Source organism: Pleurodeles waltl, chromosome 7, assembly GCF_031143425.1.
Source record: "Pleurodeles waltl isolate 20211129_DDA chromosome 7, aPleWal1.hap1.20221129, whole genome shotgun sequence".
In the NCBI taxonomy this organism is placed as follows: domain Eukaryota; kingdom Metazoa; phylum Chordata; class Amphibia; order Caudata; family Salamandridae; genus Pleurodeles; species Pleurodeles waltl.
In genome coordinates this window covers 1132020526-1132048340 of record NC_090446.1, presented here as the reverse complement: position 1 = coordinate 1132048340, position 27815 = coordinate 1132020526, and the positions used below count along the sequence as shown (strand labels likewise).

The 27815-nt window shown below is 47.7% G+C and overlaps 1 protein-coding gene across 1 annotated transcript in view; it reads right to left on the bottom strand.

Moving 5' to 3' along the window:
• The window catches only part of LOC138247003 (unconventional myosin-XV-like), a 231271-nt gene extending 211123 nt beyond the window's left edge, over nucleotides 1-20148 (bottom strand). The window contains exon 1 of the mRNA XM_069201752.1: nucleotides 20078-20148. Within this exon, the coding sequence (XP_069057853.1) occupies nucleotides 20078-20148 (71 nt within the window). The remainder of the gene's footprint in view (nucleotides 1-20077) is intronic.
• Between the last annotated feature and the right edge of the window lie 7667 nt (nucleotides 20149-27815).

The window sequence follows — 27815 nt, the reverse complement described above, 5'->3', positions numbered from 1 at the left end:
TAGTTCCAACAATATGTATTATAACCCAAAAGTAGCATCATACGTACAGGTGTAGATTTGTAATCTTAAAAAAAAAAAAAAAAAAAAAAATGACTGCACACAATTTTATTTTTTTGTTATCATCTTTAGCATATAACACACTTTTCTGTCCATAAAAACCTCTTCTCACTGCGCATATTTCCCAGTCTTTCGAGTAGTGCAAAAGCATGTTTTGCATTACCTTCTCTAATATTCACATAGTTCACTCATACTGCAGAGATTTATGAAATATACTTGTAAAGGAAAAGGCACTGCCACAGAATAAAACAAAGCTTAATATATCTTTCGTAAGTGTATTTTAAGTTAGTGAAGAAACACAATAGTTTATTGCTGTGGTTCATAAATACGACTAGCAAGAGCAATGGCATACATATCCAAACTCACTATTTAGAGATGGCCTATTTATTGACGGAGCACCATGGTTATGCTGCTTTCAGCAGGTTACCAAAACGATCACGAAAAGAGTTAAATGAGTGAAAAGGAAACGAGGTGTTAGTGGTTCATAGGTTATGTCCTGTATGTGTGAAAACAGACATTACCTATCGGTGTGATTTTTATTGGCAATAGGAAATGCTATATAATTAATACTGTACGTTTGCAAATATGCAACTTGGTCATCGCAGAAAACATGTTTCCTTCTCGTTTCTGTTCTGGGCCATTTGTCTCTCATCCTCGGTCCGGACGGATCTTCATAAGTATATGCAACAGCTACAAGTTTTCAGTGTAAGTGTCATCCTCAGATTAGCCACAGTGACCTCCATCAAAGACCTGCCCTCTTCAACCTGTGGCTGTTTACATGAGGAACGTCTAGATTTTCGTCTTTGTTCTAGTTATTTGGATATGTGGGGAGTAAGGGGGTTATTATCCCAAGGAAAGGCCTTTATGTTAGGTGACAATTAGAAAAGTGTGCCATGTGGCAGGCAATCCTACAGAATGTTAATTCCTTTCATTCCGAATATTTTTGGTAAACGCATTTGAGAGAAGATGAGAACTGTGGTTGATGCTTTCTATTTAATGCACATGTTCTGCACGCATAATGTAAATGAGTTTCAGGGAAACAACATGGCTCTCTTTCCCTTTTTAGTCAATTCTGTCAACACAGTGAAGAGGTTTACTGAAACAAAACACACCATCAAATTACGTGCTTAAGCTCGTACCATAATTGTCTCAGGAATGCAAATAATATAATGTTCTAGTTGACACACCCCTGATTTAACACACGTAATCACTGCTGCCTTATAATCAACGGTATGAACGCCACTTTAGCTTTGAACAGCCTTATCTATTTCAGAAAGGCGTCACGCCCATAGGATGAATTTAGATGGTGTTATTGTGCAGTTCCTGGAGGATCATAGCCCGTCGGTACTAGAAAATGTGTTATTTGAATATCCACCTACACATCAGACACTCAAGCCTCTGGTATATGAGTGGTATATAGCACATTGGCTTCCCATGTATATAGAGATCAGCGCATGTCACCCACCTCTGTGTTGCTACTAAGCAAAGTTCACAGCTGAGCAAAGTGCAGCCAATGTTCCTTCAAGACTCGCCTGGTCCCTTGGTCAGAGGAAAAGAAGGTATTCCCTCTTTAGTGCATGTATTTCTCTCACTATTTCAATTCCCTTGGAAGCTGGAGTCATCGGACAGCGCATATGAATTATATTTTGAAAGTGAGTCCAAACTGCAATGAATAACAACTACTTTGTTTTGCATGGTTTGAGCCCCTGTTTGCTGAGAAGTATACCCCAATATTTGAGAGTGCTGAAAAGGAGTACAGCCACCATAAAGCTTGGGCCGACATGATGGATAAAGAGAAATACCTTGTCATTTATAATCTTGTAGGTGCCAAAAAGGTTAAGGAGACTCAACAAGGTTGTACCACTGTGGTGTGTTGATTGTGCCAAGCTGGTCATACTGCGGTATGTGCCAAGCAGAACCAGTATGTTGCTTCTATCTGCTGGCATGAAAACTGGGCCGAAAGCAGTGCTTAGACTATGCTTTCTCCTCTGGTTCTGCAGCAGTTGTTCATTTTACAATATGGGCAAACGGTTACAACATTTGATGAGTAGCATGCACTGGAAACAAAATACCATGTGTTAAGATTAAAATGACTGTGAAAAATGGTTAGGCCTTTTATAAAATAATTTACCAGTGTATCCTTGAGAAACAGGGTCAAAGTGTTTGAACTGTTAGGTACTTTGGGGGTCATTACAACATTGGCGGTAAAAGGCGCTTACCGCTGTGCAGAAGACCGCCAATACACCGCCGCGGTAGACCGCCACAGCTATTATGACACAGATATCGGAATCCGCCGAAATTCAGACACCCACACAACACCGCCACACCAAAGGTCAGCGATAAACATGCGGAAACAAATCCTCCACGCCAACAGAAACACGCCCATGCAATTACGACCCACGAATCCACGCGGCGGTCTTTCAACCGCGGTATTCCATTGGTGGTACACACAGCGCTCAAAATACACACACATCTCCAAAACACCACCACATTAGACAATTTAAAATATACACACCTGATACACATACAAACAACACTCCCACACACCCAATACAATATAAAACACACACCCACATCACCCACAAACCCCTACGACCAGAAATTCTGAAAGAAGGCCAGAGAGACAGCACAGCAATTGACAACCCCATCACACAGACGCACACAACACCATTACCCAAACAACATCCACGCACAAAACACCACACACCACTACACTCACCACACTCATCAACACATACACCACCCCACGCCACACCCACCCCACCCCATGGCACGCAAAAGACACCCCCGCTTCTCCGAGGAGGAGCTCAGGGTCATGGTGGAGGAAATCGTCCGGGTAGAGCCACAGCTACTTGGCTCACAGGTACAGCACACATCAATAGCCAGGAAGATGGAGTTATGGCGCAGAATAGGGGACAGGGTGAACGCCGTGGGACAGCACCCAAGAAATAGGGAGGACATCAGGAAGAGGTGGAACGACCTACGGGGGAAGGTGCGTTCCACGGTCTCCAGGCACAACATCGCGGTACAGCGGACTGGCGGCGGACCCCCACCTCCTCCCCCACAACTAACAACATGGGAGGGGAAAGTCTTGACCATCCTGCATCCTGAGGGCCTCGGAGGAGTCGGTGGAGGATGGGACACTGGTAAGTCAATTCTCAACTATCAGATCCCCCACCCTACCTGCATGCTATACCACCCTCACCCCCTCCCCTATCACTACAACTCATCACTAATGTACCAATAACACAAACCACACATCCCAACACCAAGCCCTGCATGACACAACTAAGCATGGTCACCCCTCACCAAAGCATGCTCACTGCACATACCCAGAACACCCCCCCAACCATCATCACACAAGCCCCCACACAGGAATGCTTGCACTGGGGTACACGCACACCCACCCATTGCACACCATTACACACACACATGCAATAATCATGCTCTTATGCCCCTGCAGGAACCCGAAGGACCGTCACCACACCAGAGGGTCCAGACAACACCACTCCACCCCCAGAAGAGGCCCACAGTGACGATAGCAGCTCTGCCCTACTGGATCTTGATGACCAGCCCGGACCATCGTGGGCCTCAGGACAGTCGGTTCCCCTTGCACAGGCACAGCCCAACACCGACCTTCCACCCTCTGGTAACCCCAGCACAGCACCCACCCAGCGGGCCCAAATCTCCCTACCCAGGACATGTCATTCAGCGGTGTGTCCACCACTACAGGGCACCCAGGGTAACCCACCACCCCAACAACAACAGGGACCTGGGGGCAGTGGTAGTGGGCACATGGTCCAGGGGACGGAGGCACAGGAACATAGGGGAACTGGGAGGGCTGCTGTGCGACAGTGGGAGGACAGGCCAAGGCAACCAACTCTCCACGAGGCCCTCTCCTCCATAATGGGAGCGTACCACCACTCCCAGGAGACGATGGCGACGGTCCTGGACAAGTTGCAGGAGACCCTGCGGCTGCAGGAGGAGCAGTATTTGTGCTTCAGGGAGGAGCTCAGAACCATCAGCTCCGCCCTGGGCACCATCGTAGGGGTGCTGAAGGACATACAGCAGACCTTGAGGGACACCGTGGCACTCCAAGGGGCCCCTGACACTAGCCAGGACGATGAAATGCCCACCACCTCCGCCGGCGCTAGTGGACAGGACGCCCCGCCACAGGACCACCACACCAGCACCCCACCCCCTGCAGACTGACAACCACCACGCAAGCGGTCCCTGAGATCCAGGAACAGGACAGGGCAAGATGGCAAGACCCCCGCCAGGAAATAAGACCACCCTGATTGTCCTCCCACTGTCCCACTTTGTTACCCTGTCCATATTCGAACTGCCCCAGCTCCACTTCCTATGCCCAGATGGGCAGTGCACCTGTGAGACTAATAGACTGGACTCTGCCATGGACATTCCTCCACCATCACCCATCACCAATTTACAACCCCCCTTCATTTTTTGAGCACTTAAATAAACACCCTTGAAACACAAAACAATCTGGAGTCAGTCTATGATTTTGTACTTTGTATTATCAATGACAGTGTCATAATGGCTGTATCTTTGTAAGGCTAACATACCTATGTCACACATCACAAGCCCTTGAAGGATGCAAGCAGTTGACACGTAGGTTACCACACCTGTGAAACCGTAATGGAAGGGTACAACTCAGTTAACAAATAGTGATTGAAATCGACAAACAGGATAGAGGTAGACGTGTGAAAGTTAATGTAATGTTAAACCAGAAAATGTTCTCACCTGTGTGTCACTGGAAATATTGCTGTATGACTGACTCCCTGTTGTCGTTTTCTTCTTCCTCAGCTTCATCCTCATCACTGTCCACAGGCTCCACAGACTCCACAGCTGCTACAACACCGTCATCTGGATCATCCTCCTGCAGAAAAGGCACCTGGCGTCGCAAAGCCAAATTATGGAGCATGGAGCAGGCGATGATGATGTCGCACACCTTCTTCGGTGAGTAGAATAGGGATCCACCTGTCATATGGAGGCACCTGAACCTGGCCTTCAGGAGGCCGAAGGTGCGTTCGATCACCCTCCTAGTCCGCCCATGGGCATCATTGTACCGTTCCTCTGCCCTGGTCCTGGGATTCCTCACTGGGGTCAATAGCCAGGAAAGGTTGGGGTAACCAGAGTCCCCCAATAGCCATACACAGTGCCTCTGGAGTTGACCCATCATATCAGGGATGCTGCTATTCCACAGGATGTAGGTGTCATGCACTGAGCCAGGGAACATAGCATTTACCTGCGAGATGTACTGGTCTGCCAAACACACCATCTGGACATTCATGGAATGATAACTCTTCCTGTTCCTGTACACCTGTTCACTCCTGTGGGGGGGGGGGACCAGAGCTACATGGGTCCCATCAATGTCACCTATGATGTTGGGGATATGTCCAAGGGCATAGAAGTCACCTTTCACTGTAGGCAAATCCTCCACCTGAGGGAAAATGATGTATCTCCTTACGTGTTTCAGCAGGGCAGACAACACTCTGGACAGCACGTTGGAAAACATAGGCTGGGACATCCCTGATGCCATGGCCACTGTTGTCTGAAAAGACCCACTTGCAAGGAAATGGAGCACTGACAGCACCTGCACGTCAGGGGGGATTCCAGTCGGATGGCGGATCGGTGACATCAGGTCTGGCTCCAACTGGGTACATAGTTCCTGGATAGTGGCACGGTCAAACCAGTAGGTGACGATGACATGTCTGTCTTCCTTTGTCAACAAGTCCACCAGCGGTTGGTACACCGGAGGATTCCGCCATCTTCTCATATGTCCCAGCTGACGGTGCCTACGAAGGACAACAGCGAAGAACCAGTCACTATTCCTCCAGGTATGTACCCACAGTTACACACAAGACTACACCACTCACAAAACCCTTCCTGTATGTGTGTTGAGTGTAGGCCTAGCTATGTGTGACGCAGTAGTAAATGAAGCCATGTGGGCCCCTGAAATGGCGGCTGCCTGACCTCTAAACTGGGACAATGGGATTGTGGGGTAACTGCGCTGGCGTTGCACACCGTCACGGTAGGCGGTCGTAGACCGCGGCGCAATGCTGCATTGGTTAACAGTGGACCCTATGGGTCCCAGGAGCCAATGAACAGGTGCCCCGGCGGTGATGATGCGCATCGCCGCGGACGTCACCGCTGCGGACGTCACCGCCATTTTCTATCTGTTCACTCACTAGATACCTGACCTTCGACAGGAGAGGACCTACACTGCTAGTGCTGCTGTGACCTCGGTCTGGAAGCGACGATGGCTGCGTCTGGGGAAAGGGCCCCTGCCTTCACTTCACAGGAGTTGGAGAAACTTGTGGATGGGGTCCTCCCCTAGTACTCGCTACTCTACGGTCCTCCAGACCAACAGGTGAGTACACAGGGAGCACGTTGTATGGGCTAGGGCTGGGTGGAAGAGGGAAGGGGGCAGAGTACTAAGAACATTAATGCATGGGAATGAATGGGCCACGTGGCCAGAGTAGGGAGGGGGCCACTCACAACGACGGTACAGTTGGTAATGACTGTTCCTCTTCCCTTGTGCATGTCATGTAGGTCAGCACCCACCAGAAGAGGGACATATGGCGTGCCATCGCCAAGGAGGTCCGGACCCTGGGGGCCCACCAGAGACGGGGCACCCACTGCCGGAAGAGATGGGAGGACATTCGCCGCTGCAGCAAGAAGACGGCGGAGGCTCAGCTGGAGATGGCCTCCCAATGTGGGAGGGGTGCCCGTCGCACCATGACCCCCCTGATGTTCCGGATCCTGGCGGTGGCCTACCCGGAGTTGGATGGGCGCTTGAGGACATCACAGCAGACACAAGGGGGAGAGTACAACCTCATTCTGCAGACTTTGCGTGCAGTGGAGGTGTCTGGGTGGGGGAGGTGGGCTGTGGGTGTCCCTAGGCCAGGGCGAGTTAGGTAGGCAAGGCCCCTCCGTAATGTAGGCCATGTGGCACTCAACCCCACCTCAGCAGAGTGCCAAGTCGAGGTATATTTGCCCCTGTGGCATCCAGGTGCGCAGATGTCCACCATTGCCATGTAGGCCATAACCCAGAAATTGCGTGTGCAGAGTGCAGGAGCACGGCGTAATGCAGGGGGCTGCTGCGTCTGTCTTGTCTGCCAATGGTAGCGGAATACCATGCACTAAAACTCTTGTTCTTCTGTCTCCCCCCCTTTTCCTGCTCTCCCTGTCCTTTTGTACATCAGCATCAACAGGCGGAGGTACAGTGGCACCGGAGCACGAGGGAGCTGCATCCCACATGGCCATGGAGGGCCACACCACGGACTCTGAATGCACCAGTGGGACGGAGGGCGAGGGGAGCTTCACGTCGGCCACCGGATCACCAACCAGCGACACGGACTCGTCCGCCGATGGGAGCTCCCCTGTGGTGGCGGCACCATCTGTGCGCCCCACTTCTACAGGTACAGCCGCCACCTCCCCTACCAGCACCGCCCTCCCAGCAGCCCCTCAGCGTTCGCCCGGTGCCCGCTCACCCAGGAGGGTGGGCATCACCTTCGCCCCAGGCACCTCAGGCCCTGCCCCAGTCTCCCCTGCTACCCTCAGTGAGGAGGCCATTGACCTCCTCAGGTCACTCACTGTTGGGCAGTCTACCATTGTGAATGCCATCCAGGGTGTAGAACGAGAGTTACAACACGGTAATGCATTCCTGGAGGGCATTCATTCTGGTCAGGCTGTCCTTCAGCAAACCCTGCAATCTCTGGCCTCAGCACTGATGGCAGCCATTGTCCCGGTGTCGAGCCTCCCCCCTCCAACTTCCTCCACCCAGACCCAATCCCCTGTACCCCAGCCCATCCCAAGCACACCTACAGACCAGAATGCACACAAGTCACCACCCAAAAGTAGCTCAAGCAAACATAGGCACCACACATCCCACAGGCACTCACACAAGCATCACACTCATACAGACACAGCAACATCCACGGTCTCCACTGTGTCCCCCTCCTCCTCTTCTCCCTCCTCCCTCCCAGTCTCGTCTACACACACACCTGCATGCACCACATCTACAGGCACCAGGAATCACACCAGGACACCCAGCACCACAAGCCACTCACCTGCACTCACCACCTCCACTGCCATTTACACATCCCCTGTGTCCTCTCCCAGTGTGTCTGTGACGCCCCCTCCCAAAGTACACAAACGCCGGCAATCACTCACCCAAATCCATCCACCTCACGACAGCCTCCTGTACCTGCACCTGCACCCAAAACAGCTAAAGTAACACCTCCGACAACCACCTCCTCTTCCTCCACTCCCAGACCCCCTCCAGCTACCCATCCCAGTGTTCGTCAGAAACTGTCCCTGTGTAAAATTGACCTTTTTGCCCCCACCCTCCCCCCCTCCAATTCATCAGTCCCATCGTAGCACCTGAGCCAAAAAGCCTCCAATACCAGTGGTGCGTGTTCAGGGATTGTGGAGTGCACCGGCCACTAGGGCAGGCAGTAGGACCCGGAGCCAAGGCACTGGCAGCCCACCCCCTGTAAAGGCTCTAAAATTGGAGCGTGGACGACGGGACCGTGTTAAGATTCCTGGTGGGACAACAACTGACCTGGGTTCGAAGGGGATTGGAGAGTCAGCTGTGACTCCACCAAAGGTGGGGAAGGTCCAGAGGAAGCCTTGCCAGCCTGTTGTGAGTGTCACGGCGGAGAAGTGCGCCATCATTTCCGGTGGTCCAGACACAACCGCCAGCACCGTCGTCACTGGTCCAGAGTCCACCGCCGGAGTCACAGCCCAGGAGGGCCCAAGTATCGTCACTGGTCCAGAGACCACCGCCGGAGTCACAGCCCAGGAGGGCCCAATTATCGTCACTGGTCCAGAGACCACCGCCGGAGTCACAGCCCAGGAGGGCCCAAGTATCGTCACTGGTCCAGAGTCCACCGCCAGAGTCACAGCCCAGGAGGGCCCAAGTATCGTCACTGGTCCAGAGACCACCGCCGGAGTCACAGCCAAGGAGGTCCCAAGTATCGTCACTGGTCCAGAGTCCACCACCAGAGTCACAGCCCAGGAGGGCCCAAGTATCGTCACTGGTCCAGAGACTACCGCCGGAGTCACAGTCCAGGAGGGCCCAAGTATCGACACTGGTCCAGAGTCCACCGCCGGAGTCACAGCCCAGGAGGGCCCAAGTATCGTCACTGGTCCAGAGACCACCGCCGGAGTCACAGCCCAGGAGGGCCAAAGTATTGTCACTGATCCAGAGTCCACCGCCGGAGTCACAGCCCAGGAGGGCCCAAGTATACTCACTGGTCCAGAGTCCACCACCAGAGTCACAGCCCAGGAGGGCCCAAGTATCATCACTCGTCCAGAGTCCACCGCCAGAGTCACAGCCCAGGAGGGCCCAAGTATCGTCACTGGTCCAGAGACCACCGCCAGAGTCAGTGCCCTAGAGGGCCCCGGCTGCCACAGCCCCGCTGGGCAATAATGGAACGTCATGCCACACACCAATGCCCAGTGTAGAGATCGTCATGCCACACACCAATCCCCAGTGTAGGGAACGTCATGCCACACACCAATGTCCGTACCAGAACCGCCATGGCAAAGCACCGCTGAACAGTCCTGAACCGCCATGGCAAGGCACCGCTGAACAGGGCAAAGACCGTCATGTCAAAGCACCGCTGAACAGGACAAAGACCGCCATGGCAAAGCACCGCTGAACAGGGCAAAGACCGCCATGGTGAAGACCGCTGAACAGGGCAAAGACCGCCATGTCAAAGCACTGCTGAACAGGGCAAAGGCCGCCATGGTGAAGACCGCTGAACAGGGCAAAGACTGCCATGGCAAAGCACCGCTGAACAGGGCAAAGACCGCCATGGTGAAGACCGCTGAACAGGGCAAAGACCGCCATGGTGAAGACCGCTGAACAGGGCAAAGACCGCCACGGTGAAGACCGCTGAACAGGGCAAAGACCGCCATGGCAAAGCACCGCTGAACAGGGCAAAGACCGCCATGGTGAAGACCGCTGAACAGGGCAAAGACCGCCATGGTGAAGACTGCTGAACAGGGCAAAGACCGCCATGGTGAAGACCGCTGAACAGGGCAAAGACTGCCATGGCAAAGCACCGCTGAACAGGGCAAAGACCGCCATGGTGAAGACCGCTGAACAGGGCAAAGACCGCCATGGTGAAGACGGCTGAACAGGGCAAAGACCGCCATGGCAAAGCACCGCTGAACAGGGCAAAGACCGCCATGGTGAAGACCGCTGAACAGGGCAAAGACCGCCATAGTGAAGACCGCTGAACAGGGCAAAGACCGCCATGGTGAAGACCGCTGAACAGGGCAAAGACCGCCATGGTGAAGACCGCTGAACAGGGCAAAGACCGCCATGGCAAAGCACCGCTGAACAGGGCAAAGACCGCCATGGCAAAGCACCGCTGAACAGGGCAAAGACCGCCATGGTGAAGACCGCTGAACAGGGCAAAGACTGCCATGGCAAAGCACCGCTGAACAGGGCAAAGACCGCCATGGCAAAGCACCGCTGAACAGGGCAAAGACCGCCATGGTGAAGACCGCTGAACAGGGCAAAGACCGCCATGGTGAAGACGGCTGAACAGGGCAAAGACCGCCATGGCAAAGCACCGCTGAACAGGGCAAAGACCGCCATGGTGAAGACCGCTGAACAGGGCAAAGACCGCCATAGTGAAGACCGCTGAACAGGGCAAAGACCGCCATGGTGAAGACCGCTGAACAGGGCAAAGACCGCCATGGTGAAGACCGCTGAACAGGGCAAAGACCGCCATGGTGAAGACCGCTGAACAGGGCAAAGACCGCCATGGCAAAGCACCGCTGAACAGGGCAAAGACCGCCATGGGGAAAACCGCTGAACAGGGCAAAGACCGCCATGGTGAAGACCGCTGAACAGGGCAAAGACCGCCATGTCAAAGCACCGCTGAACAGGGCAAAACCGCCATGGGGAAGACCGCTGAACAGGGCAAAGACCGCCATGGTGAAGCCCGCTGAACAGGGCAAAGACCACCATGGTGAAGACCGCTGAACAGGGCAAAGACCGCCATGGCAAAGCACCGCTGAACAGGGCAAAGACTGCCATGGCAAAGCACCGCTGAACAGGGCAAAGACCGCCATGGTGAAGACCGCTGAACAGGGCAAAGACCGCCATGGTGAAGACCGCTGAACAGGGCAAAGACCGCCATGGCAAAGCACCGCTGAACAGGGCAAAGACCGCCATGGCAAAGCACCGCTGAACAGGGCAAAGACCGCCATGGTGAAGACCGCTGAACAGGGCAAAGACTGCCATGGCAAAGCACCGCTGAACAGGGCAAAGACCGCCATGGTGAAGACCGCTGAACAGGGCAAAGACCGCCATGGTGAAGACGGCTGAACAGGGCAAAGACCGCCATGGCAAAGCACCGCTGAACAGGGCAAAGACCGCCATGGTGAAGACCGCTGAACAGGGCAAAGACCGCCATAGTGAAGACCGCTGAACAGGGCAAAGACCGCCATGGTGAAGACCGCTGAACAGGGCAAAGACCGCCATGGTGAAGACCGCTGAACAGGGCAAAGACCGCCATGGTGAAGACCGCTGAACAGGGCAAAGACCGCCATGGCAAAGCACCGCTGAACAGGGCAAAGACCGCCATGGGGAAAACCGCTGAACAGGGCAAAGACCGCCATGGTGAAGACCGCTGAACAGGGCAAAGACCGCCATGTCAAAGCACCGCTGAACAGGGCAAAACCGCCATGGGGAAGACCGCTGAACAGGGCAAAGACCGCCATGGTGAAGACCGCTGAACAGGGCAAAGACCACCATGGTGAAGACCGCTGAACAGGGCAAAGACCGCCATGGCAAAGCACCGCTGAACAGGGCAAAGACTGCCATGGCAAAGCACCGCTGAACAGGGCAAAGACCGCCATGGTGAAGACCGCTGAACAGGGCAAAGACCGCCATGGTGAAGACCGCTGAACAGGGCAAAGACCGCCATGGCAAAGCACCGCTGAACAGGGCAAAGACCGCCATGGTGAAGACCGCTGAACAGGGCAAAGACCGCCATGGTGAAGACCGCTGAACAGGGCAAGCACCGTGTAGGAATGAAAAGGCCGCCACATCAGGCATCCTTATCCCATGTGCAGCTGGGACAGTGACAGGACATGAACTTTCACGGGGTGACTCATCCAGTATGGGCACCAGTCCCACCCAGTACCAGTAGAGAACTGCATCTACTTGAGAGACTGTAGCTTTGCACTCCCCAGGATGGCACAGTGGGCAACCCACCCACTGTAGAGACTTGAGAGACTGTGGCTTTGCACTCCCCAGGATACATCAATGGGCATGGAGCCCCGTCGTGGATCTGGCTTCGCATTCATCTGGCTGAGGTGCCCCCCATTCCTTTCCCCCTGAGGTGCCTGTAGTATTTCTATCTGATGCCCCGGCAGTGTTCTCTCCGATTGTGCTCAGGTATCCTTTGTGGGCATTGTTGTGTACATATCTGCACTACTTCTCGTATTGTATATATAATTGTGAGAGATTTTGAAATATATATCTGTATATTTTTGTATGACATGTATCTTGGCACATTATAATGTTTGACCGAATTTCGCATTGTCTTTTCATTCTTCCGGGGGGATTGTGGGTTGTTACTGTTATTTTTGTGAATGCATTGGTGTGTATGTTGTGATATGCGAGGGCGGGGGTGTTTGGTGGGTGTCCCCCTAACTTTTGCCTCCCCCCTCCCCCCTCCCCTGTGTCGTAGGTGCAGTACTCACCGGTGTCTTCTGCGCCTACGTAGCTGTTGTTCGTAGAGGAGCAGAAAGACAAGGGCAGGGAGTATTTGTAATTCCAGGTCCATGGAGTCGTTGTTCCTAGTGGGATGCGTTCAGGTGAGCGTTTTCCCATAGCAAAAGCTGTTTCCACCGTGTTTTTATCCATGGTGAATCCGCCCCAGAAAAGGTGGTGGATTGGCGGGTGGTAATAGTGTGGGCGGTACATTGTCTCCCGCCTGTCTGTTGGCGGTAACCGCTGCGCTGCTTGTCTGTACCGCCGTGGCGGGCGATGTGTTAAAGTGGCTGTCTTTGTTGGCGGTTTCCGCCAGGGTCATAATTCCCTTTTTTTGTCCGCCGGCCTGTTTGGGGTATTTCTGCAGCTTTAACACCGTCCGCCAGGGTTGTAATGACCACCTATATGCTTTCTATAATCCATCATATTCTTGAAAATCACCTAACGGCTATGGGGTGGTGTTCTAATTATAATCCCTCACAAATGTGGTATTTTTGTAATGGCATTTGAGGTCTGTTGGCCCATCTCAGTGCTAAATCAGCGACATATTTGCTTTATTAGGCATTGTGACCCTGTGGACAACTTTAAGTGGTCTTAATGGATTGGGGAAACTTTTTTGATTAACTGTGGAGTTTGTACTCATTATACAGGTAAAGAACTAGGCCCCATAAGATGTGAAAATGGTAGTTCTTTTAGGGGGAGATGGTGCTTCCACCAACCCACAAAAATGATGACAGCATTTTCTAAATGCGTCAAATAGTCCCTTGAACACCCTTGCAGGATTTTTGATAATGCCCACACTGCTTTCCACACGTGCACACACATTCCAGACGCAACCGTTCTGAGCAATATGCTAGACAGATGTACCTGTCTTGTAGGCACTCACACATTGGACTACATCGACTGCATAGTATGACCAACCCCAGGCAAAACTAGAATCTAACTAGTCTCCAACTAGTACTTGTGAGCCTAGCTTTTTCCCTGTGCCCTAATACAGCCCAGTGATCAAGGATTCCTAGGAGACCTAGGTAAGGAGCCCCAGACTTTTCTGGGAAATCTTATTATTTGTTTAAAAGTGTTTTCTACTGCTACCCGTGTCTGTTTACTGTAGACGCTCTGTGTTTCAGGCAGCTTGGCCTTTTTAAAGTGCTGTTTGTTAGCTGTGACTGAAATTTCCCTCCTAGTTTGTGGCAAAAGACTGCAAAAATCACCCTCTTTCTTTTTTAGATAAAAAGGCTACAAACACCTCCAGTGGCTAACCAGGGTGTGTTTAGGAGACTGCTTAATCTGCTTCTGTGAATTAAATTGTGTTTAGAAACAATCTAATCACCTGTTTTTGCCTTGAAAAAGCCAAATTTCTTAGTGCGTGACAAGTAGTATTTCAGTGTTTTTTACAATCTCTCCCTTACCTGGAAAGTAGACTCTGCTTGCTTGGAAGTGTGGATTCAGCCTCTGTATCCAAGGAGATTCTGAATAGAGCAGCAGCCCCCTCCTTCCCTTCCCAAAGGAGCTGGGGCTTCAGTTAACTTGGCCCCTATATACGTTTCTATTGGTTATTGCACATGGTGTTGTGATAGGTTATTGGGCTTGGTCTTTCTATTGGCGTAGGGATTAGGGTTGGGGTTGTGATTGGTACTAGGGTTGAGATTCCTATTGGCTTCTGGTTTTAGGGTTAGGGTTGTGATTGGTTGTCAGGATTAGGGGTATGATTGGTGAATAGGGTTGGGTCTCCCATTGGTTGTGAGATTTTGGGTTACAAATCTGATTGGTCAGGGTTAGGACTTGGTTTCTATTGGCCAGTAGGGCTATTTAAGCCTAGAGCTCAGGGTTTCTCAGCCCGGGCATAGTGGCAAAGGGCAGAGAGGACAAGGGCATTTGCCTGTTTGGGCCTGGTCGAGTCTAGGGCCAGAAATGCTGCCCAATTCTCCACTGACCAGAAAGGACCTCACTCCCTACACATCAATCAACATGCAAACACATTATCAGCAAAGACATCCAACTCTTGCATCACAAACTGACCTCATACAGATTACAGTGTCTCATCAACCAACACAAACCCCCATATACCACACCTATACACATATCCACCACAATTACAACAGTAAAACACCTTCATTATCAAAGCAAACACTACTCTGTCCATTCCCATTAACACAACCTGCCATCACCCACAGAACACAAAACCACATTATACATTACTTTCAGCCATCCAGATACACGCTCCCTGTTCATACAAACCAACAGCACTATCCTCTATTTTCTCCTGCCAGACCCCCTTTTATCATGACAATGCCTAAACCCACCATCTACAAACACCCTTGCCCTCTCTTCACCGATTACACACAAACATACAATCCTCACACTCCACCACACATTACCTCTTCCAGTCATCACAACTAACACAAACCCCCAGACACACATCCATCCCCTCTTACATACCTCATACACTCATCTCCAAAACACATCAACACTCCCTGTAATTCTCTAATACCACTCACCAGCACTAACTCACATACAAATCCTCCACAGAAAACCACTACATCAGTAACCCCTCTCCCTATTCCACAAAAACAATACAGACCACGCACATCAGCACATCAAACTAACACAAACTTTCATTATACTTTCCATCACACTCACTCCCACCCTCATGACTACACAAAGAATACAAATCTTGACCAATCTTTACCCCTACATTCTCACTCTTCACAAACATCTACCACAAGCACCCCAACACAGAAACATTCATTCACCTGCCTCTCATCCATTGCACAGTTTAGAGCCTTACATTATGATCCACGTGCTCCTCCACCACCCCTAACCCATACTCCTTCCACACTAAACAGATACAAACAAAATAAATAACATGGCACTCTTAACAACTTCACATCCTCTTGTCTATTACATAATAGGGCTACCGTACAAAAAAAGTACACTCTTCAAGTCTCTCTCAGCCACCACGTCCACCACTGACATACACAGACCAAACAAAATGCCTCCTAAGCCTGCTGGAAGAGGAACACTATATTGAAAAACAGGACTATTGTGACCCTCACACAGTTATACCAACTAACACACCTGCTACAAGCTCAAAATATACTGCTCTCCTTTCTCCTAAACAAAACACCGCCACCAACACACTTTTTCTAAACTGCCAGCTCATAAATGCTTGATCACTCTAAAAAACACAAGCACCACTTCTACGACCTTCTCACAGACATACAGCGTGACTTACTATTCATAACCGAATCATGGTTGGGAGATGACATCGCCCCAGTGTTGCATGAAGCCATTCCTCCGGGATATCAAACCCTCACAAAAAAAGTCTAGGCAAGACAGGAGGTGGACTAGCTATAATATTCAAACAAGCAATAACTCTCAGTAAAACAGACATTTCCATAGAAAGTTGTGAAGCCCTCCTCACCAGAAGCCACCCTGCTCTAACTTCCTCCTGTAACTTTCTCCTCCTTTACAGACCTCCATCTAACAACTCAACATTCCCAGATGCTTTTCTAGATACAGTCTCAAAACTTATTACATTATACTCAAACCTATGCATTCTTGGAGTCCTAAGTATTTGTTTTGACAAACCCAATATGCCCCATCCAAAAGCTATCACCACTGGTCTAGTCACATTGAATCTACATCAGATTGTACACAATCCCACACACATTGCTGGACATACCCTAGATGTCATTTTTGCTAAGCCTGAACTAGTTACCGTTCATAGCATCACGCCCATCACATGGTCAGACCACCATCTGATACCTTTCCAACATAAAACACCACAAATCAACACACCCAACAACTACTTACATACATGCACCTATCGACCATGGAGCAAACTCAATTTTGAAGACTTTGAAACACAACTAACAGTCAACACAGATCTAGATACAATTAATTCTGTTCCAAATCTTTATGAGTGGCCACAGGAAGCTTTGATATCCTAATACCACTCAGAAAAACTAAACAGGACAAAAGAAAACCAACACCTTGGAGAAACACAGAACTTAAAAAGATAAAGCAACAAATAAGAAGCTTGCAGCGGACCTGGCTCAAAACAAACGACATTCAAGAGCAGCTACACAAACTTAACAGAATACATAAATCATCAATCAAAAAAGCTAAATAAGGGTACTACTCAGACAGAATTCTAAATGCTAAATCTGCAAACAAAGAAATTGATCAAATTCTTAATGAATTTCGAAAACCTAAATGCATGGAAGGAAGTCATCCCACTACTCAAGATTTCACAAACAAGCTGGCAACTCATTACACAACCAAGGCAGACACACTGGACTCCTACTTATAACAGAAGAAAACCATCTGCACCAACCCCTTTCCTAAAATCCCCTCTAAGAATAAACCAATCCAGCCTCTACAGTCCTTCAAACAAACATCACAAGGTGAATTTATGGATTTGGTCAAAGCAAGCAGACCTTCTAATTGACCTTGACACTTGTCCACCACACGTCTTCAAGAACATTCTTTTATCTACTTCTGCTGCCACAGCTGTAAGAAGAATCATCAACAACTCTTTAACTACAGGAACTTTCCCTGAAGACCTGAAAATGGCATATATACGTCCCTTATTAAAGAAAACAAACCTAAACCCACAGGACCCCAACAACTACAGACCAATCACAAATGGACCTTTTCTGGGCAAACTGATAGAAAGAGCAGCATTCAACCAGATGTCCCAATTTATTGAAGACAATTCCATACTTTCAGACTACCAAACTGGATTCCGCCTAGGAAGAGGCACTGAATCGGCACTCATAGCAATCTGGGATGATCTTAAAAACACAGTTGACCGCAATGGAGTTGCTGCACTATCTACATGATATTATTACCAGAATTGATCAATGATTTTCAGCTCAGTTGCTACAACTATGCAGATGACACACAAATACTACTTAAATTGGAATGCCCCAAAGACATTGAAAACTCACAAATCTTCACTTGCCTCGGAGTCGTTGATTAGGGGAAGACTCAGAGCCATCTCAAACTAAGGGGGTCATTCCGACCCTGGCTCATCCCAAACCCATTCTACTCCTTTCATCTCCAAAATAACCCTGCCTAAGATCTTCACTCCTCTTCCACATCTAGCTCACCCAAACCTCAGTTTACTACCATGATCTTCCAAACAAGCCTACTAAATTTTCCCTCATTTATCTCACCTTTGACTCATCCAAAAACCCTCCTGTTACTATGATCTCCCTAACCCTTTCCACAGATTCTTCCATCCTCCATCTCTCCTTTGCTCATCCCAAGCTTCATCCTATTGTTATAAACTACCAATTAACACTTCTGCATTCTTCCCTCCTCTATCCCTCCATTACTCTAGTCACTCCAACTAACAAACTCACATATCCTCTGCTCAAATGAACTCATAGTAATACTAGAACTGTACTCATATTTCCCTTTACCAATCCACCACTAATTCCTTTTGGGGTAGTAAGCGCTATATAAATACTATTATAACACAATTACAATGTGCGGGAAATCAGAAAGTGACCTTATATACATCTGCAAGGAGGACCCATGTCTGTCTAAAAGAATGCCTGCTAGAGGTTATTTCCCTCGGAAAACGTTAATACTGTATAAAAAAAATTTAACAAAATTCTTTCCTTTTCAGATATCTAAATTTCAAATTTAAAAGTTCAAATATAACATATACTGGCAGCACACTGAGTAGAACCCCTGTTCGCAAGGATGAAGAGCTGTGGAAAACTCAAATAGAGCTATAGAGCTGTCTATAACCTAAAAAAAGAGACCTCTAACAAACAGGCATTGTGGTAGCCACCTCTTTCCATTACGGAATAATGGCTCCAGGGGAGGTGCGCTAGATCTGGAACTTGAGTTCATGCCTCCCCAAAGCAGAAAAATTCTATCACCAAAGGTAAAGTTGCCCAAAGGAGGCCTGATGAAAAATAAAAATCATGAGCACTTTCCTAGCATTAATGCTAAACACACAGCTGATTTCAGTCAAGTTGAACATGCCGCCAGGATGCGCAGTTAAGAAAACAACTTGCGCCTCCCAGAGAAGCCGCTCCCCACATAGCTGCTTTCACAGCAATCCACCCTTCAGGAAGACATGTCAAGTAATCGGAAATCAGCTTGTCTGCCAGAAAACAGCCAAAGCATGGCAGGAACTGCTCTGGGAGCATGGGTGGACGACAGCTGTAACTAAAAGGGAGCAGAAGGCCCAGGTAGGAACGACCAGGGGAAGGTAGAAGCAGTTATTCACCATTTTGAGAGAAAACTCATAATGGCAGGCCTTTGCAGCCAAGATACTGGCTGGTAAAATTTTATTCAGCCTTCTGGCATCTGTGCTGCATAGTTCAGCTAACTCCTAATGAGGCTCCTAGAGTTTTATTTATGCATGCAATCATCTATGCAGAACTGTACATCGACTGCAAAAGGGCAGATGGAAATGTTGCTACTTTAAGTACTCAAGAACAAGTAACACTGATTTACTTAAATACACATAGGATCATTTGGTCCAAGCGTAGAACATCTCTAAGGGAACTAATTTCCATTTGTTTTCCTTTGTAAATCAGGCCACCTTTGTAACTAAGTTAGTGGCACATATTTCAAATGAATCTCTCCCAATACTTATACCACACCCATTACACTTTTGAAGCATAGCTGGGAGTGTCCTATTTGGGTCTTCCCAACCTCCCTTCAACCAATCATTTATCACCAGTGTTTGGGCCACCCAGTAGTACAAATGGATGTTCACCATCCCTAACACCCCATCATATACCAACTGTTGACACTACCCAGGGAATGCAGGATGTTCACTCCGCCCATAAAAAGTTGTAATAAGACACAAATGGTTCCTAAGGGGGAAATGTCACCCTTGACTTCCACAACCACTCTTTTTATTGTTCAAAAACTCCTCTTGGAAGGAAATCCTTTCGAGATTATATATAATTTTATTAATATCAAAACAAGAATTTCATAATATCATGATACTAAAGGCGCTCCTATACAGTGACGGCACAGTGCTGAGTGACAAGGTGAAAAAAGTGTACTGGTGCTATATACAAATCTACATGTGACTGGAACAAATGATTTGTTATGATAGGATCTCTGTTCTTTGGACATGTACATCCACATTAACAAACTTAAAAACCAGCCCACACTTATGTATGCTGTTGACGTTTCGACCCTAATAACAGATTAATCAGTGCAGGGTCATCATCAGGACAGCAAATAATATGAAGACACCAGAGGATATACAGTTACTCTCCCTTGCTTTCCATGTAAGATCCAGGTCGAATAGACTTCTCCATCAATCGATTTCTATTAATGGCCATCGATATCAGAGACTGTGTGAATGGAATTCTGAGCCGGGAACCAAACATTTACTGGCGGAGCTCGGCTGTTTGGTAGCCTTGCCCGCTGTCCAAAGGGACCCACCGACTGCACTGTCCCCTTGCTAATCACAAAATATATCTTGAGTTCAGTCAGAAAGTATTCTGAGTATTGTGCATCTCCAAGGCATCATGTGTTGAGTGGCCAGAGGGGGCGCTGTGTCCTTCTGGCTTCCTTGAACCAGGGTGTAATGGGCGAGTGGTTTGATACTCCCCTGGGGAGAATTGTGGTGTTTGTCACATAGCACACTACATTTTTTATGATTTCTCTGCACTCCAATGCACTTTATGACAAGTGTAAACTACTTGTGGGAATGTTGCAAAGTTCGGAGAATTAGTCCCATGAACATAAATTATGACAATATCATGATGTAACTTATAAATGTCATATTGAGATGTTTTTGTAACCCAGTTTTGCAGTCTTCTATTAAAAATACTACACGGTGTGAAACTACACAGTACTCTTGAACATTGTGCAAAAGTGTTTAACTTCATGAAGATTATTTTGTGGGATGTGCAACACTGTTATGGAAATATGCATAGCTGTTTACATATTGTATAACTGTACAAAAAATAATTAACAATTATTTTTAAAATCTGATGAGTCCCCATCACAGGGATTTACCATTTGAAATTATTTTCAAATGCAGCTAAATGATCTAAATATATGCTGTCTGTTTTTAGAAACTCAATTTTAAAACATCGTTTCTAACTTTCTAAAAATGCACATATGTATGAACCTTTTACAAATCACATTGTATTTTGCAAAAGTGCTCACAAAGTAAACAATCTGTCTTTAAAAACAGATGCATTGATCTATTTAAAAAAAAAACATATTAGACCTTTCAGCCTTAGGGTGGCTAGCTTTGTGTTCCATTAGGCAACGGTTAGACCTGGAATCCTTGGCATGGTTTCCCCTGGCTTGTTGTCTTCTGACCTCCTGCTTGCTGACATCATTTTTGCTGGCTTTAGGATTCTGTGCACTTCACCACTGCTAACCAGTGCTAAAGTGCAGGTGCTTCGTGCACTAAATATGGTAATATCGGCTTATCCAAATTGGCATATTTAATTTACTTGTAAATCCCTAGTAAAGTGCACTATATGTGCCCAGGGTTTGTACATGAAATTCTACTAGTAAGCCTGCAGCACTGAGTTTGCCACTCACTACAGTAGCTCTTTAAACATGGCTCAGGCCAGCCAGTGCAGAGCCTATGTGTGCAGTTTTAAACTGCCATTCCGACCTGGTAAGTTCAACTACTTGTCAAGCCCAAACATTCCTTTTTATTACATGTGTGTCGCTCCTTAGTTAGGCCCTAGCTAGCTCCAAGGGCAGTGTGCTGTGTATTTAAATAGTTGGACTACTTTTAAGTTTAACATGTCCTGGCTATTTCACTCCTGCAAGGCCTATCTCTCCCATAGGTTAACATTGGGATTACCTTGATATAGTTTTTAAGTGGAATTTCTAATTGGGAAATGATAGAAATTTGGAGTTTGGTGTCTCTGGACTCACAATTTAAAATTACAATTTATGATTAAGTATGATTTTAAATTGTAAGTCTGAAAATGCCACTTTTAGAAAGTTGGCATTTTCCTACCTTAACAATTCAGCACCTCTGTCTCTGAATACACATCTGGGCAGCTGACAGCTGGGCTTTGTGCATTCCTTTTAGACAGTCACACTCAAAGTAAGCTGTGGTGTGACATTCACATCATGATGGCCCATCACCAGGCTGATAGGACTTCCTGAGCTAGATGGCAGGAAGGTGCTGACACTTGCACCTTAATAGGGCTGTGCCTGATCCCACACATAGAGCTGCTTTACCCCGTGGAGAGTGTCTGGAGCCAGGGAAGGGAGAAAAAGGGACAGTGTGCACTTCAAAGGCCTCTCTTTGAAATCTTCCCCACTTCAAAGGCACAACTTGGTATAAATCGTGGACCCAAAACACCCCAAATCAGTACAAATTCTGTCAGGAAGAAGGACTGATGTGCTGCTCACAGGGACTGCTACTCGGCTGAACTGCTTTTCTGTGTTGGCCTGCTACCTCTTACCTCTTGCCTTGCCTCTACATCCTCCAAGAACCTATGTGACTCGAAGTCTGAGGGCCATCAAAGACTTCTTTCAACCCGGTTTCAGCTGCAGGACTCTACCAACTGTGTGTCCTGCCCTGAAAGAGGTGCCAATCCAGTCCTGGACCTAGAAAGGGGCTTTGCAGCTGTTTTGTTACAAAAGTCGATGCATCGCTGGCATTGCGCCAATCGGAACCGCTGCAACCCTGCTTGCCGCAGATGCATCACCACCGCCACTGAGGAGAAGGACTTCGCATCGCTGACTGTGTGGCTCTGGACTGACGCATCAGCTCCTGTGCATCGCCTTCGCATCGCCAGCTGCAAAGCTCAACGCTGCATCGTCTTTATTGCAAAGGGTTCGAAGTCACATCTCAAGGACATCGCATCAACAACAGCACGGCTCAACGACGACGCATCCCCTGGCTGTGCGGATGAGAATGGACACTTCACCTTTGCATCGTCTCCCGCACTTCAACGCAACCCTCCATCCAAGGTAAATTTCAGCAGGCCCTGTATGGGTCCTGTAGTTGGCTTGCCCTCCATCGTGGTATGCCTGAACTTTGGATTCACCTTGGTCCAGTGTGACCTCAAGCTCTAATAATTTCTAAGCACTATATAGCAGTGTATTCTTTAACAATTCATATCTCAAGTTCTACTTATTCAAACTTTGTCACTTTGGTCTTATTTTACACATAAACATATTCTCTATTTTCCTAAACTAGTGTGGAGTCTTTTAGTGGTGGTTTCACTGTCTTACTGTAGTTGAAGTGTTGCACAAATACTTTACATATGTGCCAATCTACCAGAGGGTGAGCACAGGTTAATTTAGGTTGTGTATCTGACTTACCCCGACTAGAATCGTGGTCCCTACTTGGACAGGGTACATACCTTTGCCAACTAGAGATCTAATTTCTAACAGCAACCTACCTCTGCATCAGGGCCAGACATAGGTATTTGTAAGTCTGCACCTTGCAAATCAACAGCGTCTCACCAGCACAGGAGCAGGATGTGTAGAGGTCTCACCAGGTGTCAAAATGGCACCTGTTGATGCCATTGCCGCGTAGGCTCTCATTATCCTAATGAGACTACTGGATTTTTGGGTGGCAAGATCGTTCGCAGTGTGGGGGACTAAGTCTCACCCACGGCGGAGGACCCTTGTCACCCCAAATCCGGGTTGAGCTCCGGCTAACTAGCAGTGCCTCATCTCTCCCTAACAGAAGAGACAATTGGGCAGCCGAGCGCATGACATCTTAGTGCTTCCCAGGGAAGTCGTGGTCACTCAGATCCCAACCAGTTCTCTCATACACAGTGTGGTCTCATATATAAATGACAAAGGCAGTTTGAGTTTTATAGATTGGTTTAATAAAACTACTGCATTTTAGATAACAAGGCGTGAGGCGCAATAACCAGAACCATACAACACAGTATGATTGGAATAGTAATGAGGAGAGTAAAACATAAGAATAACGCTATCATAATGCAACTAGATTACGTTCTCTCTCCTAAGTTCTATTTTGAGCACAGCATGTTAAGCTCTAAGCCTGCCTTTCAGGTTCCCCCGGGAGGACATAGACCCTCATACCTGAGCAAAGGCCTGTGATCAGGATCAGCATCTGCAACATGGCAGTCAGCGTCTAGTTGTGGGTTCCTGGTCGGAATCTCCCTCTTACGTGTACTGGGACTAGAAAGTGTTTTTATACTATTGATGTGAACTAACACCCCGATGTTCCTGCGTAAGAAGGTGTACTGTCTACGAACCACAAAGACTAAACTTCTACCACGTCTATCGGCAATGTACCAGACTGTATCCTTGACGGAAGCACAGAGTGAGCAAGAATGTATTGTTTGCGAACCCAGTGCTGAAGTAAGCTAAACAGTGTGATAGAAGGAAATAAAACAAGACCATGAAACTGGTTATAGTAGAATAACAGTGCAAGGCTAAATAAAATGCATCTAGGGCAAAGTGCACAGAGGCCTAACACGTTAAGCAAACGCGCATAAAGCTACATTACAAATGGCTACACTACACCCTCCCCTTGTTGGCAGAAAGTGGTTTAAGGCAAAGCTAAAAAATGCCCTATGCTAAAATACAATTAAAAAAAAAAAACTACTGAATTTCAACAAGCCAAGAGGACAACAGAGCACTCTAGTCCTCAATTTAAAAAGGAGCATGTGGCTGAATGTCAAATTCATATAACAATGTCAATTTAAAACATAGTCAATTCAAACATTGGTCATGGAAAGCAGAAGGTTCTCCACTTCAGCAGATGACAAAACCGGAAAATCCACGCCAAAGACTATCAAGGAGCAGGTGTGTTCTAAAGCCCCAGTGTCAACCAGGGCGGCATCCCGTACAAGGCCTGTGAACGAGGTAACATCAACTTCCTCCAGGAAGGGTATCTCGTAAGCAGCCTCACAAAGCAAACTCAGCCGCAGCGCGCATGTCTGGTAATGAGCCCTCATTGGGAACATCAACAGATCAGCATCAACCACTGGGGGGCGTGGCTGTGAGAGACAGACGGCTAGTGCATGTTCCAAATCGCACCAACAGCACCGAAACACGGGCTGCACACAATCCAAAACCGGTCTGAATGACAGAGACCAGTCACACTCCATATGTCCTAGGAGTGCTGCTCCAAAGTGCTGCATCATGCGTTCACGACACAGCTGTGCTAATGGGAGCGCCCACATTCGTCCTTGTTGTGGCGGGACAGCCATTGCGGAAAAACAACAGCAATAGCAAAATGCCAGCTAATAAGGCCAAAGTTATCGGAAATCCCCCAAAAATGCTTCCGAAAATTGAATGAATAGCCGAAGGTATTAAACCGAATATGGAAGAGAAGGTGTGAACGAAACCAACACCAACGGCTTTGAAAAAATGTGCGAATCCAGCCGTGCTGGACGCATTAAATATACGTCCCACGAGTTCACCAAAGTGGCTTGGAAAATTCATATTTAACAGGGACTGTATCTCTGCTGATGACCTTGCCACCTGAAGTGCGTAGGTCTTGCGTGCAGATGTAAGGGCCACATGCTTTTGAAACAATAAAGCCTTCAGTCTACTTAACTTGTCGAAATTCACCTTGGAAGTAGCAATGTGAGGCCAGATATCTGCTACCTCCCTTAATTTAGTGGGGGGAAACAACACATTCCCACAGCAAGTAACAACCTTGGTGACCGAAACAACGTAAACTATTCCGTCCCGCATGTCACAACAGTATTAACTATTGAGAAGGACGTAGCTGCCGTTTGAAAGCACCTGGAACGTGCGTTTAATCAAGGGGACCGGAACTCCCTTCAGATAGCAAGCCAAGTTCGCAACCGAGGCATTACATGCCCATGCAAGGACAGCTGCTTACAAACCATCGAATGGCTGACTGAAGTCTCACATTCACTGCCGCTAAGAAAGACCTCTTTCATGCCATTGAGGCATTTGTACACGAAAGGAAGCTCCCACACCTCATGGATGTAACTATCTCCCAGCTTCTCATATCTGCCTACCGGAACATGTTTCAAACAGGAAGTGAACTGTAATGTAGAAATAGGCAGATTAATAACCCTGTGTATTAACCACTCCGCTGAGGGAATCTCGGCCACGGTATAAGGCAATCCTTCTAATTTTTCAATGTTGAGCATGACATAAGTCGCCTCCTTCTTAGCCATTAGTAGTTGTTGTCGCGTTAAATGAAAGGAAGAAAAGATCTCCCTGGCACTGATGTGCTGCCACGGAACGCGACCCGCCCTTAATGTCTGAAGTGTCCAACCCAACTGCATAATGGACCTAGTCTGACTTTGGCCATGATATAAAGAAGACATATCAGATCGTATAATGTCTATGGCAGAAGAAACAATGTTGTTAATTGTATATATTCGTTCGGACAAGGTGTGAATTCCATTATCCACAACAGCTAATGCCTGTTTCAAATTTTCCTGATCTATTTGCCTTAACCGGGCTGCAGCCTCCTGTTGGGAAAGTTTCCATATTTCATTGTACACTTCGTACAAGAAACGCTTCCTACGTGGTGTCTTCGGGCCTGACAAAAAATCTTGCATGTCAGTGTTATTAGACAGGAGAGTGAGATGTGTCTTGACTGCATCTAGTGAGGATGATTTTAACCATTGTTGGCACAATTTACCCACACTATATGTAGTAATTATTTCAGCATGTTCTGGTGATATATAGCGGGGGTCTGGCCGACTCGCCCTGAAACCCCCTGATGAGGTGACAAAACGTTGATGACACTCGTTGGTGTCTATAGGCCACAATAACCACCCGCCCGGACGTGTCAATGAAGTGTTAAATGTACCATTCTGGACCCAATCTGCAAGCTCACTAAAAGTGGCATTTATGTATTTCTGCCAGTTATTAATTTTTGCAGGGGAAGGTATACTAGGCACGTTCAATTCTCTAATCGTTGCTAAGCCCAAACAGCTAGTCTGTTGTACTGTTTCATTTAAAAAAATCATTTGGACTGGGATGAGACACGCTCTAAACAATGTTTCTATACCCTTTGTCTGCCAATGTTTTGTTCCCCAAACACTTTTCAAATCAACATTATTTGACCAATATTCATAACCTTCAATCGACAGTCGGGAAACAAAGGAATCGGAGTATATGAATTTCGTATTAGTCAACAACATTTGCTTATCTTTAGACGGAGTTAACTTAAAATAATATGACTTAGCATTCAATCGATGATGCCCAGAAAAATACGGAAATTTGTCAGAATAAGTTTTGGAACTCCCTTGCGGGGGAGTTGGGCAATGCTCCCATTGCGTATAGTCAAATATCGTTTTTGGACTACTGGCTTTATGTATAAAATGGTGCCCATAATAATTATAGCAAAACATGTCACCATAATTGTCTCTAAACTGGTAAACATCTTCATTTTCATAGACCGTATAATATTGTAATTCAGTCATCATGGAATCAACTGTCTTCACATCCCAATCATCAGATACAATGCCTGGTATTACGATATCATTCATTGATAACTTTAGGACATACGGTATTTGAATTATCTCAGTGGGACCGTATATATCAAACATTACGTTATCCCACACAATCCCATCCGGAATTGGCACTGCAGAAATGTTCACAAAGGACAAGTCTCTTCAAACCTTATGTGATGAAAAATGTGGCTTCAACACCTCCTCCACCTGTTCAACCGCTGATCTCTCAGGAAGAAAATTACCATGTATCAACAGAAAAAAGGTAATAACAAACCCTATCCAAAGAAAGAATGCTGATATAGTCAATAAGAGCCATAGATAGTTCCAAGGAAAAACAAAATACGTATCTTTAAGCCAGCACATCAGCTTACGTGGACCTGGGTCAGTAGTTGAAGAGGCAAACGAGGCCGATAGACCATCGCTGTTGTTGGCAAAGTACCCAGAGGCAGTTCGTGCAAAAGGTGTCACCGTGTTCAATGGAGGAGTTGGTGTTTCTCGCGGTGGTACACTGTAGATAGCACCAGCCGCCACTTCAGTAGTCATGGTGACTCCATCAAATGTTTCTAAGTTATTTGTTGTCAGTGGAAGTA